Source organism: Poecilia formosa, unplaced genomic scaffold (assembly GCF_000485575.1).
Source record: "Poecilia formosa unplaced genomic scaffold, Poecilia_formosa-5.1.2 Scaffold514, whole genome shotgun sequence".
Taxonomy (NCBI): Eukaryota; Metazoa; Chordata; class Actinopteri; order Cyprinodontiformes; family Poeciliidae; genus Poecilia; species Poecilia formosa.
This window is the reverse complement of record NW_006800453.1, coordinates 72,958-87,644: the sequence shown is the minus strand read 5'-3', so window position 1 is coordinate 87,644 and position 14,687 is coordinate 72,958. Positions and strand designations below refer to the sequence as shown.

Sequence of the window (14,687 nt, the reverse complement as noted above, 5' to 3'; positions counted from 1 at the left end):
GTGTGTGTGTGTGTGTGTGTGTGTGTGTGTGTGTGTGTGTGTGTGTGTGTGTGAGACCTGGAATATGATTTATCTCCTCCAGCTGAAGCCAGATGTCTGTGAGGCTCGTTGTGTTTTCTCCCTGCTAGAAGCTCCTCCATTATGGTTTAAGATCGAGTTGGATCCCAGGTTCCAGGAAGAAATCATATTTGTGTGAGATGACGGTGATTCTGCAGTTAGAACAGATCAGACTGAACTTGTCTGCTCGCTGTTCTCATTCTCGCAAAAATGACTGAACTCTTCCTCATTTTCATCAATCACCGATGCTTGGTAGCCTTTTTTTTTCTGTGATCAGAATGATAACTCCTCAAATCAGTAATCACAAAAGTGTAATTTGATTGTTGTATCTACTTAATTGTATCTAATTAAGTAGATACAACTAATCTACTTAGTTGTATTTATGTGTCAAAAGTCCTACAGTCTTTTTTTTTCTATCTGAATTCATCTGGAGGAACAAATTTTCCCTGTTTGTGAGGATTGACTGCATATGTCATGAAAATATATAATCAAAATATATTTGATATTTGATATTGATTTGATATTGATATTTTAAAGGGGCAGTATTATGTAACATTGACTTTATTGAGCTTTACATCATGCTAGAATGTTAGTCAATCATCCAAAACATACCTGGAGTGTTCCCTTGATTTAAGAAACACTTTAATCTCCATGGCAACCATTCAGCTGTGCAAACTCCTAGGTGGACGTAGCTCCGCCTTCAAGGTGAAGCTCCTCCTCAGAGCTGCAGTTTCCAGGCTTCCCAGCTTCCACCTCACAGAGCAGCTCCTCCACTCAGCTCCTTCAGACTAGCCAGCAGCAATTAGCAACACCTGGTGGAACCGCACATCAGATGAGCTCATTATAGGAGCTACTTATCAGAGCAACGCTGGTAAAAATGTCATTAAAGGGTTGATAGAGGAGCCATGTTGAGATGACTTAATGAAGGTGAAGCTTCAGAAAGAGCAGGTTTTTTTAAAAGAGACAGAGACCCAAATCAAAGTGTTAAATCATAAAGTCAAATTTCTTTTTAGTCATATTTGATATAGTATTTTTACAAAAACTGAAGTAACTGAAGTTAGCACAGTGACTTGATTGTGCTGTATATTGGCACTATGTGCCTGGAAACCACATAATGCTGCCCCTTAAAACATAGGGTGGAACCATAGTTTAGTTCAGAGAACTGTTTCCTTTCTCTGAATCTGCTTTCCTTTCTGCTCTGTGTTTCTGGCCGTTTGTCTCTCAGCTGCCTTCACAACAAAAAGTTACAGAGAATAACAACATTTTTGACAAATGGGATCAGAATCACACGTGCGTGTTGATTTGCTTTAACTTCAACAGTTAACTTTCAGTTTTTTTGTCTCCATAAAAGCTACATCAGACGTGGCACTCTGTTTTCACAGCTGAGACACCCTGTCCTGCCAGCAACTAATCCTTCTTCTCCTGCTGTTAACATTTTGCTTTTCATCAACATAGAATCTACTCTTACATCAGTTCATCTGCTTATTTACTCAGTCTGCAACATTGAGATTAGGAGCCATTAAGAAAAGACAAATATTTTGTCTCCTTCACTGTATAAATAGGAAAGGACTCAACTTTTGAGGCTGGACAGAGTATCCATTAAAAATATACAAGCTAATTACAGTAACAAAAGACGCATGTAAGTTTTACAAAAAGTATGTTTTTGTGTGTGTGTTTTTTTACATATTTATTAAAACTGTCTCTACACAACAGATAAATCACAAAAGATCAAAATCCTCCAGCTCCTCCCTGAGCTGTCTGAAGAAATGTTTCTGATTGGTTGTTTCTGACCAGGAAACAACCAATCAGAGCCAGGAGGAGGGTCCTAGTGCTGTCAATCAGGCTTGTGGAAGTGTTGCTCAATGTGATAATCAGAGAAAAACAACTTACCATTACAGGAAAACCATAATCTGTAGCCATGCTAACTAAAATAATGGCCTTAGTCTTCTTCTTTTTTTTTTTGCCTAACGTTATTTTTCTTTTTATGCCTCAATAATCTTTTGTCAATATAAAGGGGATCTTTTATTTTTTGTCAAAAAAATGACATAGGCAATTACTTTAGGAAGGTAATGTTATTAAATGTTGTCCTTTTTCCCCCTGATTCTACACCGAACCACATCAGAGCCAAAGTCCACTCTGTGTGTTAACACTAGAAAACCACCTGGGGATAACTTCTTAATGTTTTTGTTTGACAACAAAAATACTCAAACTCTGCTATTTGTGCTTATTGGGAAAAATGTAAGTGTAACAAAACCAGGGGTGAAAGTAGTTTTAAATTCTTGGGGGTACTATGAGGATTGAGGTTTTCATAAGTACTGACAGTCTACATGTATGTCAGATCTGGATTGGTAAGTTATGCCACGGAGTCAGAAGCTGAGAACAACAAATAGTAACGGACTGCAACAGGGAAGACTCACCTTTAAAGTAGTGATTTTAAACAGTAAGGTTAAGTTGTAACTATGGAGTTAAGTATTTTTTTTCCAATCATGGTCCAGTAAATCGTTCCTAGAGGCAGAGTGAGGCAACCTTTGTAGCTTGTGTTTTCATGTATGATAGCTCAGTATTCAGGCTTAATGACATAAAACTTTTATTTTGGTACCTAAAGAAAAACCTGATATTACTTAAGATTTGAAATAGTTTCATTCTTCACCATAACCAAGTAGAGCAGCACGTCCAGCTGCTGGATTCGGTTTTTCCCAACAGGATCCTGTAGAAGCTCATACATGACCTGCCTCCAGATGACTGTTTTTCTCTCTCCATGCTGTATTGCAAGACAAGATATTTTTTTATGATGATGACATTTATTATGGAGCATCATGGGAAGTGTAGGAAGACTGCACTGTAATCCCTTCAGTACTGCTTGCATTGTTTTTCTTAAGGAGATTGTTCTAAGTTCCCATTTCTACTTTTGTTTCTTTTTTTGTGCTCTGTCTTGTCCTTCACAGTGACCTAATTTGTCAACAAAATACATACAGTAAATACAGTAGAAGTGTAAATGTGAATACTTCTACTACTTAATCTCCCACAATTACAATTTATCACACTTTTCATCAAAACTTAAGCCGTAGTTCACATCAAAACATCCTTCCAGATAACAGTCATGTTGACAACATGACAAATCATTGGACTGTCTTATCCCTGTGTAGTGACACAGTGTGAGGCCCTGACATGTTCACTGACTTACATTTTTACTTTTGAGAGATGAACTGAGGCTGCTGTGTGGCTGTTTGTATGAATGCCTTCGAGAAATGCCCCAAAATGACTGAGAAAAACTGTAATTAGTTCATCAGACAGACAGACGTCTCATGATAAGCTGCAAATAAGTAACTTTGGCATCATCAGCCCCCTCTGGTGTACACCAGTATCTTTTTACAGTCTTTACATGGTGCACACTACAAGTGGGGACCCTTGGCTTGGTGTTTATATTTTTGTGTTTTGTCTTTTTTTTTTTTTGTCCTGCCACCCCTTTGGTGTTCTGCCCTGGTCAAAAAGCCATGCTGGTTATATGAAAATCCACCTCATCACAACTTCCCACAGAACCTTTCCAGCCTCTGCTTAGTTTTGCCAGTTAGTTTTTGGTCGGTCTACAGTAGCTTGTATTTGGTACCGAAAAACAGTGTTATCTAGTTTTGTGGTGCTAAACAAAAAATAAAGGTTGGGGTCACAAAGTTCGTTCAACAGCTTCAGCTTTAGTAAAGAGTTTCACAAGAGCCTGGGGAAGCTTTCCTCTCTGAAAGAGACCAGCATTGCCTCAGTGTTGGTGTTTATAAAAAGCCTGTCTGTGTGAGTTTGTAAGGCGCGGGGGGCTGGGGGTGGAGTGCAGAGGGGTGGTTGGACTTTCCACAGCACTTCATTATAAGTGGGAGCAACATGGGAGGAGCCAGCAGAGCTAAAAGACACCAGCTGAAGTGTTAGAGGCAGAGCAGCGGCTGCAGGACCAGGGTGAGTAACATCCTCTGAAGGAGGATTCATGCACATTAACTTTGTCACTCCGTTCAAGTTCCACGCTGATGTCTAACTAAGACTGTTTCTTAAAGTGTTTAAAACTTGATTCAACATACACTCTTAATTATATGGTGCTCTCATTTGTATTTCAACAGAAGCTGTTAAGATTTTTAACACTAACATAACAAGCATATTAAAATCATTCGACATTAAAAAGTAGCAAAAACTGACTAAACACAAGCTTACACCAAATCATCTCTTCTTACGAGTTTATTTCCATTGACTGACATTTTGACATTTTTTTTCTTTTCTCTTTTTCTTTCTTTTTTTTTTTAGCTTTTGTGGTCCTTTGGTCTTTTTTCTCTTCCCGGACTAGGATTTGGACTGAACCAGACTTTACAATGCGAGTTTGCTCAACCCCAGAAAGCCTCCGGCTGAACAACGTCCTGAATCAAGGAGGCAGATGGATTAGAGGAAAACTCAAGAACATAAGGAAACCGTCCAGGCCTCAGGTGGGCGTCGACTCTTCCCCAGTAACAGAGGAGCCCCAGTCCCAGTCATCTGAGGACGAAGATTCCCTAGATGGTAAGAGACAGTCCAAGATTTCACACTTCACTCGAAACGTCAGCCTTCAAAATCTCTGATTAAAAAAAAACCCATTTCTTCTCTCTTCATTGTCTTTAGATTCTCTAACCTTCGAGGAACTTCTTGAGCAAAGCTTGTACGAGGCCAGCCTTGTGCTGATCAACAGAGAAAATCAACTGTTTGGGAAGGAAACCGACCATGAAGTGCAGAAGTGTCACACAGAAGAGATAGAAAGGCTTTCTGCAGAACGCAGAGCGCTGGAGAAAAAGATACAGCAGACTCTGCAGCAGAGTCTGACTCTGAGGCCCGAAGAGGTCGCCGATGAGAAGGCGGTCCAGACCCTGACCATGGCCTTAAAATCTGCTGTGAAGGCCATCTACCAGGAAGAGCTGCAGGACCTGCAGAGGAAGCAGCTGAAGAGTCGGACTCCAAGCAACTGGAAGGAGCTCCATGACTCAACTCTTCGTGATTTGGTAGAGAGCCGGATGGACAACCCCTCAGTGACCCCCACAGGCCAACCCGGACAATCATCCATCCAGCTGGACGTCCAGGGCATGGGGAGGCAGCTGAAGGAGGACCTGCTCTTGGTGGTCAACGTGCTCAAGAGCTGCTACCCACCGGAGGCAAACATCTGTCAATTTTATGCGTGGCTGTATCACCAAAACCTGAGCGCCAGACTCAGTAAGATTGTGGACTTTGTTCTGGATGATAAAGACTGTACTTTCATCCTGCGCTGGGTCAACGAGTATTACCCAGGGTAAGGCATCATCTCCATTTCCCTTTAAAACAGTTATTCTGCACATATACGTCTTGCAAAACTTCTTTGGGAATAGTTTATGAGTATCTGGGCTTGGAAGCAGTCCTACATTTCTAGTCAGTGCTGTTGGATGACATTTCACTCTGGATAGTTTGTTTTCTTTGGGGAGTTTAACTTTATATGGGAGTTTTAAAGCTTTATGAACACAAACATTCAGCAACCGCTTCTGTTAGGCTTCAGTTCTGGTGAATGTGTGTATGAACGCCTGAATGCAGTGGGAGGCATTTGGGGACTAGAAAAGTTCAGACCACTTTGTGAAAAGTTCATTTATATCAGCAACTTTGTTCATGTGAAACACATTACTGTTAGCTACTCTGACATCGTTAAAAACACACATCATACAGTAGAACTGTGACAGGTTTAGCATACATATCAGTGAAAAAGAATAACAGTTCAAAATGTAAAATATGCAATAATTAACAATTCCAGTTATGTGTACTTTGCTCCCCAAAAGCTTATTTTTAAAAACTGACTTCTGTTCAAATTTTATGAGTTAATGGTAGACAGATCCACCCTTTCATTTTATAGTCTAACTGCACACACACACACACACACACGCGCACCAAAGTTTTCAAGTCGTTATTTCAGTTAGTTATGATGATTTTTTTTGCTTAAAGCAAATGAAAACATGACATTTAGAATTTAGAAATTAATTTAGAAAGCCAAAAATATGCATGTTTTAATATATGAATGAGGGCTTAACAAAAAGTATGTTTAACACCTGCTTAAGAGTTGTTATTTTCAAAAGGTACTTATAATCTCACAAACGAGGCTCATTGAAATGCATGTTCCAAATGATTAAATGTAAATCATAGCTGAGTTAGTCATGTGTCAAAGTTATGTGGGAAAAAAATGAAGCGGTTCTGCTTTTAATTCATAATATTGCTCAAAGGACTCTGTCAGACAACTGCTGAAGTTTAACATTACGATGATTTACTGTCTTACAAAAAGAAAAAAACAATAAGACAAATACAAGAACAGAGAAGACAAACATAAGAAAAATAAAAACACAAACCAGACGAGGATGGATAATAATAAGAGAGCAAAACACTGATAGAAGATCATGACAGGAATAATCCAAAGGAAAAACAAATAATCTGGGCAAAAGAATAAACTATGAAACTAGATTTGAACAAAGAGTAAAAGAAACTGACAGAATATGGAAAGATTTTGACATAAGAAAAAAGGGAATAAAACAACAAACCAACAGGAGCAACCCAGAGAAACTATTCAAGAGGGGAAACACCAGATGAATGTCTAAAAAACATAAAGTACCACTAATACCAGCAAAACTATGAAACATAATCCCTGTTGTGCAGAGATTTGCACATCAGTTCTTTGTTTAACACAAGCTCAACACACACACACACCCTGCAGTTGTTTCAGAGAGTGTGTGCAATATGGCAGTTGGCATAATCATGCAGACCTGCAGCACTGTGTGACTGAACCAGTTTATGTCAGCTATGGTACGTGTTTGTTCTTGTTTCTGAAGGTTAGGTTGACACAAAGTAAAAAATAGAAGTCAGTCTTAATTTGATCAAAAAGTCCTGTATCCCTTTCAATAAATTTCCTGGTGTGTTTCATCATCGTTTCAGAATCCTTAAGAAGCCGGAACTGGCCAAGGAAATTGATTCAGCAGCACTGGGGCAACTGCTGCCTAAAGATTTACTGGACAACCTGGAGGAGCAGTACCTGACCACACAGGAGGTAACGTAATCATACAAGCAATAATAATAATATTAATAAACTGGATGGATAGTGTACAGCTCAGACATAAATGTCACTATTCAAGCCGTTGTTTCAGTTAGTTGGGAAATAACGGTTAGATGTGCTATAAACTATAGCAGATTACAGCACAAGTTAATTGCAGTTTCTTGACAAGTTATAAAAATGAATAAACAAGTCAAATAAATAAATTTTCTTTAAAAAAAAAAAAAACTACCAGGCTGCTTGAGAATCTATTAAATTATCATTACTTCATTTCTTGGAGCCAATTAAAGCTGCAGTATGTATAAATATTTCTGTTATTTTTAAAAATTAAGCCCTTTTCTAAAACTAGAAAAGTCTCAGCGAGTGCTTTTTATTTTATTGCATCAAAAACCTCCTCCTCAGATTTTGACATTGTACTTTGTTTTTTTTTTTGTTTGTTTTTTTTTGTTTTTTTTGTTAATTATGATGCAATAGTGGTCGTGACATCACTGGTTGCTATCACTAATGTATTATCAAGTTTAAACTATTTAATTAAAGGTTTAAAATGTCACTTCTTTTGTATGTGTAACAAAAATGTCTGTGCTATGTTGAAAGCTACTCATGGTGACTTTATAACCTTTCTGTTTGTTCAGACTGAGCTGTCAGTTTACCTGAACAACGCTCTGGAGGAAGAAAGGAAGAAATTGACAAAAGGAGAACAACCTCCGACAGAGGACGGCTGCTTCACCAGCCCTCTGGCGCGCGACGTCATTCCGGTAGCTACGTTAGCTAAACAAGCTAGCTTTACCATCTACTAAGGAAAACATTAACCAACAAGGAAGTTTCACTTATTAACAGATCTAACACTAATAACTCCTTCTCCTTCTACATGTAAACAATATTTTTGGATTATGATAACATCAATATTGTTCAGAATAAGTAAAATGTAGAATGTAATGTTTATTGCTTGTTTCACAATAGGTGACTGTATGTTTTTATGATAGAAAGAACTTTAAACTTTCTTGTCGCTCAAATATTTTATACAAATAAGCTTGACTTTATTTGACTGTTGTTGATAAATGTGTTCCATCTGTTCCTGTTTTCAGATTATTAATGGCATGGTAACCGTGGCAGAAACAGTCACAGGGAGCCAGCAGAAAGCCCAGAGGATAACGCGTCAACTAACCGATATGCTGCAGAGGTAACACAACACCTTCTCGACTCCCCCCAGCTGAAACGTTAACAATGTCCACAAAAACTTATCCGAACCGACTCCTGCAGGTTTAAAGCTTTCCAAGATGATATCATCAAACAGAACAGCAAACCACACGTCAAAGCCACCCTGGGCTGTGTGGAACAGTTCAGGTGTGTTTCTGATCCACCAAAAGATGAGATGGATTATCATTCAGAGCTTCATCACTCAGCTGCGGGTTTGTTTCTGTTTCTACAGGGACATCCTCCAGAGGAAAAGCCATTTGTTCCAAGCTGATGTTCAGGAAAACTGTTTGACTATCCTGTCTGACATGAGGCAATCCGCCCGTACCTGCTTATTGAGCTCCGTGCACAAGTCCCTCAAGGTATAGGTTGTTGTAATAAAGACTGAAACGGCGTTTTCATGTTGTCTGTCGCTCTATTTAAAGTCGTCTGTTTAAACCCAACCAGCCACAGTACCAGAAGCTGGGAACTGGAGACTGGCTAAAGAAGAAGAAGAGTGTGTTTGAGAAGCTACTGAGCAGCTTGGAAAACAGCATCCAGGACCTGGAGGGCCTGGCTCCGTCCTGTTACCAGGTAACACCCTCCTGATTCCAGCACATAGTTGTCCATTTGTTTTTGCTTTTTGGTAATAGCAGGACTGAAATGTTCTTTTATTGTTTTTAGTGGGTGATTGGTGATCTTCACCTGGAAGTGACACAAGAATATGTGAAGAGGCTCCTGAGAGGAGAAGTCAAGCTGAAGGACAGAGAGCATCAGCAGAGGGCCTTCGACGCCGTGATGGACAACGCTGAGAGTTTACACAAGCTTTTCACCAGCATGGTGAGATTCAGTCAACATCTCACACACACGCACACGCATACACACCAAAACAGTTAAGGTTGTGGCCTAAGGCTTGTACATTTTCTGAATCCTTAGGGTCTGTTGAGTATTTCGGTTGTTAACTCTTGTGTCCCTGATGTCCCTGGGTGCCATTTGGACAAAATAAATGTATCTAGTTTAGGTGAAAGGCGTGGAAAAATGTGCATTGGTTTTGGTTTAATGAGTTCTAGTGACCTGTGTTCGGACTCAAAACTTAGAGAAAGCCACTAGACTGCTCTTTAAGACGATACAAAACTCTATATTATAGATCTTTGACAAATGTCCATAGCATGAGCCTAGACTGGACATACACCTGTCTCAAAAATCAAGATTTGTCCAAAAGGGTTATTAACTTGGTCATAGCTGATGACTATGACTAAGCTAACACTATAGAAGGGCTATCATACCAACATACTGTTTGGACATGATAATAATAATCTCTTCAAAAAATATGGTTCACCTTTCCTATTCTGAGATGGACAAAAATGTGAAGTTTTGGCTTCTGGCCCATAGAATAACACTTTAACATTTTCCATTGAAAAATACTGATGAGTCAGAGCATCAAAGGAGAGGAAGGCCTGGAATGAAAAGGGTTTTTATTGTGCTGCATTTATATAATTTCATATGAATATCATTGATTTTTAAAAAAAGTTATTTTCTGAGCTACCAAAAAACATGGATGTTCTCTATGACTGCTTTAGAAAGATAGAACACACACTGCCCCACTCGATTCTTCTGAGTTACACACAGAGATCAGAGAGCCAGAGGAACAGGAAGTATTAAATATTTTCCTGAGAAAAACAGGAGAGGAAAAAAAGGAAAAGCAGCTGCTTACTCAGCTCTTGGAAAAACAGAGGCCAGACGTTTAACTGAACTAATATCAGCAGAGTGAATGCAGCACGCTAGCACTTTAGCTAGATTATATTATATTGTCCTGAATTCATCAGCACCAAAGTTGTTACCTCCAACCTTTTGAAACTTATAAGCTTTTTATCAACATTTTAGCCATTTTACAGTGAACAGTAAGGATGTCATGTGGTGGGGTTGAAGTGGTGGTGAGGAGAGACGCTGAGACGCAGGTTATGGTGAAGATGAAGATTTAATGATAATATAGCTCACAAACAGTCCAAGACAGGCAGCACGGCAGGAACAAGCACGCAGCTAAATACCGGTAGCAACTGTCAAAACGGACTAGACGGAAACAAACACAAACCAGGACTTAGCAGTTCTACTGGCGAGTGAGAACAACATCAGACATTGACAAACGACGAGGACCCAACGAGGAACACAGACAACAGGAGGGTTTAAATACACACGGGTTAATCAAGGGAATGAGACACACCTGGGGAGCAATCAACGGGGAGGACAGGACAGAGACTCACAGGGAAACAGGACTGAACACAGAAAACTCAAAAATAAACACAAAAACACGGATCGTGACAAAGGACATTTTTATCATTAGTAAATTGAAATCTCAGGACTGTGAAGATGCCAATTTCACCTCCAGAAACATCTGATGAACTAAATGCAACAAACCTCAAAAACCGTAATGCTGAATATTCTGACTCTAAGATCAAACTGAACGATGAACAAGACAAACGACACAGCTTACTGTTGCTGCGTTTGAGTTTTATAAAATTTTGTAAAAGAAAAAAAAGTTGTTTTATAATTAGAGTATATATGTTGTAAATATAACAGCCTAATATTATCCTGGCAATTAGGCATTTTATCAACATAGAAGATTAAATGTAATTATCTTTATCTCATAGCAGGATTGGGCCGATGAAGACGGTTTATCCACACGGCCCAGAATCATCTCCTGTTTTTGTTTTTAGAAGACTTTCTGTTTCCATAACTTAACCTGGAAAACTCATGCTTGAGTATTGTACTTGATTAAAACTTTCACAGCATGATTCTGATCCTTCAATTAACTAAAATTATATCATCAAAACTGATTGTTTGCAGACTGCTTGCTTAGGAGCATCGTGCGAATGTAAAATAATAAAACCAGTGTGAAACCTGCCACTTCACTTGGAAATATAAATAATTTTTAAAAAAGCAGGTAGTGTGATAAATATGCAATTTCTCACATTAATGCAGTGTAAAAATGGAAGATGTTACCTACAACCTGCAGCTAATTTCAGCTTGGTGTCTTTCCAGGGATCCCAGGAGGAATGGCTGAAGGAAATCCTGACCAACATGGCAGAAGTGCTGAAGCTCCAAGACGTCCCCGCCCTGCAAATGCAAATAGTGTCACTGGGACACGCTTACCCCGACCTGAGGTAAAATTCACACCAGTTTACTTTTTCCTTTTTTTTTCAGTGGGTCTGGCCTCAGAGATAAAGAACGATAGAATGTTGTTTATGTCAAACCACTTTGATGGAGGATAAATCTATTTATCCTCCATCAAAGGATGGAGGATAAATAGATTCTGCCAGACATCTCCGTACCTCAGATGTTTCCTGAGAACAGCAGCTGCGTTTTATACCCCAGAGGATGCTCGGCACTTTTAGGCGGAATATTAGAACAGAAATGCATATCTCATGTTATTATGTAGCGTGACAGCAGGGAGTCAGTTTGTGTGGAGGATTGTAGAGTCTCTGCAAGACTCTACAATCTGGACATATACTCTCTCTGATAAATAGTCCATTTTTTAAAAATATTTTTGTTCCCTTCCTTTTTTCATCCGCAGTGAGAAACACGTCTCAGCTTTGCTCAAACTCAAGTCAAACATCTCCAAGGAGGACAGGCACAAGGTCAAGGCGACCCTTTCAGACACCCGCAAAGAGTCCAGCAAAGGCGCCGAGTTTCGTCCTTTTTTCTCTAAAGTAGTGGTCAAATAACCTGCCCTGCTTTGCTTCTGTTAGTTCTTTAAATATTGGTGGAGAACTGTGACATGCAGCATTAGTGGTAGGTTTTGTGAATGCTCTTTTCAATAAGCTGGTGTGGGAGTACGTCATAATTTGGTTGGTTTGTACTCTGAAACTAAACCACTGCCAGTGTATGACTTGTTTCTTCTCTGAGTGACGTAATGAGTTTCTGAGGATGACGTGTGTGTGTGTGTGTGTGTGTGTGTGTGTGTGTGTGTGTGTGTGTGTGTGTGTGTGTGCGCGCGCGCGCGCTAGTTTTTGTAAATAAATAAATAAAGCAATAGTTTTATATCAAATTTGTGTTAAACATGTTTCTTCCTCACTTTTTCAAATCAAAAATACTTTACTTATCCAAAAGGGAAATGAAATTTTGGTGTAACTCTTATCATCAAAGTATCTTCAAAGAGTTGTGTTGGATGGTGACGCTGTAGGCTGGAAGGGTCTGCTGTAGCAGTCAGTCTTACAATAAATCTAAAGAAGCCTCTGACTGAAGACTGATGCTGTTTTATGGCGTCATGACTGTCACCACATGCTAACGGCTAAATATCCACCCAGCAGAGACGATGCTTCACAGTAACATGTCCGAGATGAAACCATCAGTTGTTAGAAAGCTCTGCCGATCCATAACATTTGATCTTGCTGCTCCTCTTTAAAGCTCTGTCTGGTTAGAAAGCCGTGCAGAGAGATGTTGGAATAGGGGATTTGATCCATGTCCATAATGATTAGTGAGTGTTCCTCCTCTGCATCCATGAAGATTCCTTTTTTTTAACTTCTCTGGGATTTGGGACTCAGGTATTATTTGAGCTTTTGAGATGCTAATCAGCTGCGCCCGGTTGTAAAAACACACGTTATTGCCATGGCTACACATCATAATTATCCAAAAGTTAAAACAAATGAGAGAGAATAAAAATCCTCCCAGCCACACAGCATCCAAAACCATATGGAAAGGTTCAAAAATGCAACGACTCAACTAACTAAATAAATTATGAACGAAAGTCTACAAAATGAAATCAAAACACAGATCCTCTGCTGCAGCTCAACTCTAGAATCCAGTGATGAAATGACTTGCTTTCATACAGTGAAAGATATTTCATATTGTGTCATGATCATAAATAAAACCATACAAAATGAAAACAAAAAAATTAAAAAATAGTTTCTGCTCATTTGCTCACCCTAATAAAAAGAGTACCAAAACTATCCGACCAGGAAAACCTTCCAATAAGGGCACAATTTGACAAACTAAAACCATTAAGTACAATAAAAACTGGAAATGATCAAGGCACACTTTTTGGATATTTCCTTGGGGATGTTCTGCTTGAACAGTTTCTTGTTTTCAAGTGAAAAGTTTTCTTAGAATCAGAGTAGAATACGTTCCAAGGACTTAATTTGTGAGCAGCAACACAACAAGGACAGACTAGTGCTGATATGAGAAACCTGATTTTATTGACCATTACATAATATATTAATATCAAAATACATGTTTGAGACACACCAGTCAGACATGCAGTTGTCACCATCAACACCACAAACACAAATTTCATCACAAACATGGCATCAGCACAAAAAAGGAACATTTACATTTACTCCCATGACCAAAGGTCAACACAACACCACCGTTAGGAGGAAATGGCAGGGGGGAATCAAAGATTAAGCAATAACAGGCACAAAAACTCTTAATCATCAATGCCACATGTAAGTAATGACTCACTTAGAAACATTGTTGTCAAAAACTCTGTAAACCAGTTCTTCAGTTAATTGAGAACCCATGTATGCGCATGATAACCCAGGCATTTACAACATTTTCTTCTTTTAAAGCCCTCTGCTAGCTTGAAGCTGCAATATGGCAAAAAATTTGGCAAAATGCAAACTTCCTCATTTACTCAAATGAATTACGGCACACAGGGAGTCGTATAAAGATTTCTCCCTCCTTTTCTCAAGTGAACGATGGGATTGTGATCACAAACAGCTGTGGAAAGATTCCACACGGCGTCACATGGGAGAGTCGCATTCTGGTGACTTTCTAACATCAAACAGATTTGATCTGAAAACCTGAGAACTGGAGGAAGATGGCTGCCTGCAGCGTTACCAGTTTTCAGTTGTATTGATACAACTGAAAAACCACCTCATTCTAGTGCAAAAACCTTTAATCCAAAAAATATTAGGGTTGTTTTGTTTTGTTTTTTCAAAATTGCCTTGTTTTCATTAAGTGAATTCATTTTCACAATTTCAGTTTGTGCAATTATATGGCTTCTCATATTTATAAATTATGAGTTAGAAAATACATTTTTGAAAAAACTCATGTCAAACTCACTAGGATGATGTGTTTTTTCAGTTAGATGTATTGTAGTTACATCCACATCCATTTTTAATGACTTAGCACGTGAACAAGCTTACACACTGATTTAAATTTCATTTCTTATTTAATGAAAACACAGCAGTTGCAATTGTGTTTTTTCTTTTCTACATTTGCAGAGTATAGACAAAGATTTGCACACATTTGTAATGAAAACACATCTTGTGTAGCCAACATGAAGGACTTCTCTGCTGACCAAAGCAGCAGAACGATCAAACAGCAAAATCAAGATTTACATTGCAAGCTGCTAGATCATCAAATAACAACAACACAGCAGACTTCCAGGTTTCCCATGAAA

At 38.9% G+C, this 14,687-nt stretch overlaps 1 protein-coding gene across 1 annotated transcript; it reads left to right on the top strand.

Moving 5' to 3' along the window:
• Nucleotides 1-3,901: 3,901 nt before the first annotated feature.
• On the top strand, nucleotides 3,902-12,216 carry LOC103129102 (tumor necrosis factor alpha-induced protein 2). The gene is made up of 12 exons (XM_007540065.2): nucleotides 3,902-3,999; nucleotides 4,339-4,587; nucleotides 4,687-5,344; nucleotides 7,000-7,111; nucleotides 7,747-7,869; nucleotides 8,200-8,294; nucleotides 8,375-8,458; nucleotides 8,544-8,670; nucleotides 8,756-8,881; nucleotides 8,972-9,127; nucleotides 11,327-11,448; nucleotides 11,859-12,216. The coding sequence occupies exons 2-12, from the start codon at nucleotides 4,404-4,406 to the stop codon at nucleotides 12,007-12,009; spliced, it is 1,938 nt and encodes a 645-aa protein (XP_007540127.1). The 5' UTR covers nucleotides 3,902-3,999; nucleotides 4,339-4,403; the 3' UTR covers nucleotides 12,010-12,216.
• Nucleotides 12,217-14,687: the final 2,471 nt, after the last annotated feature.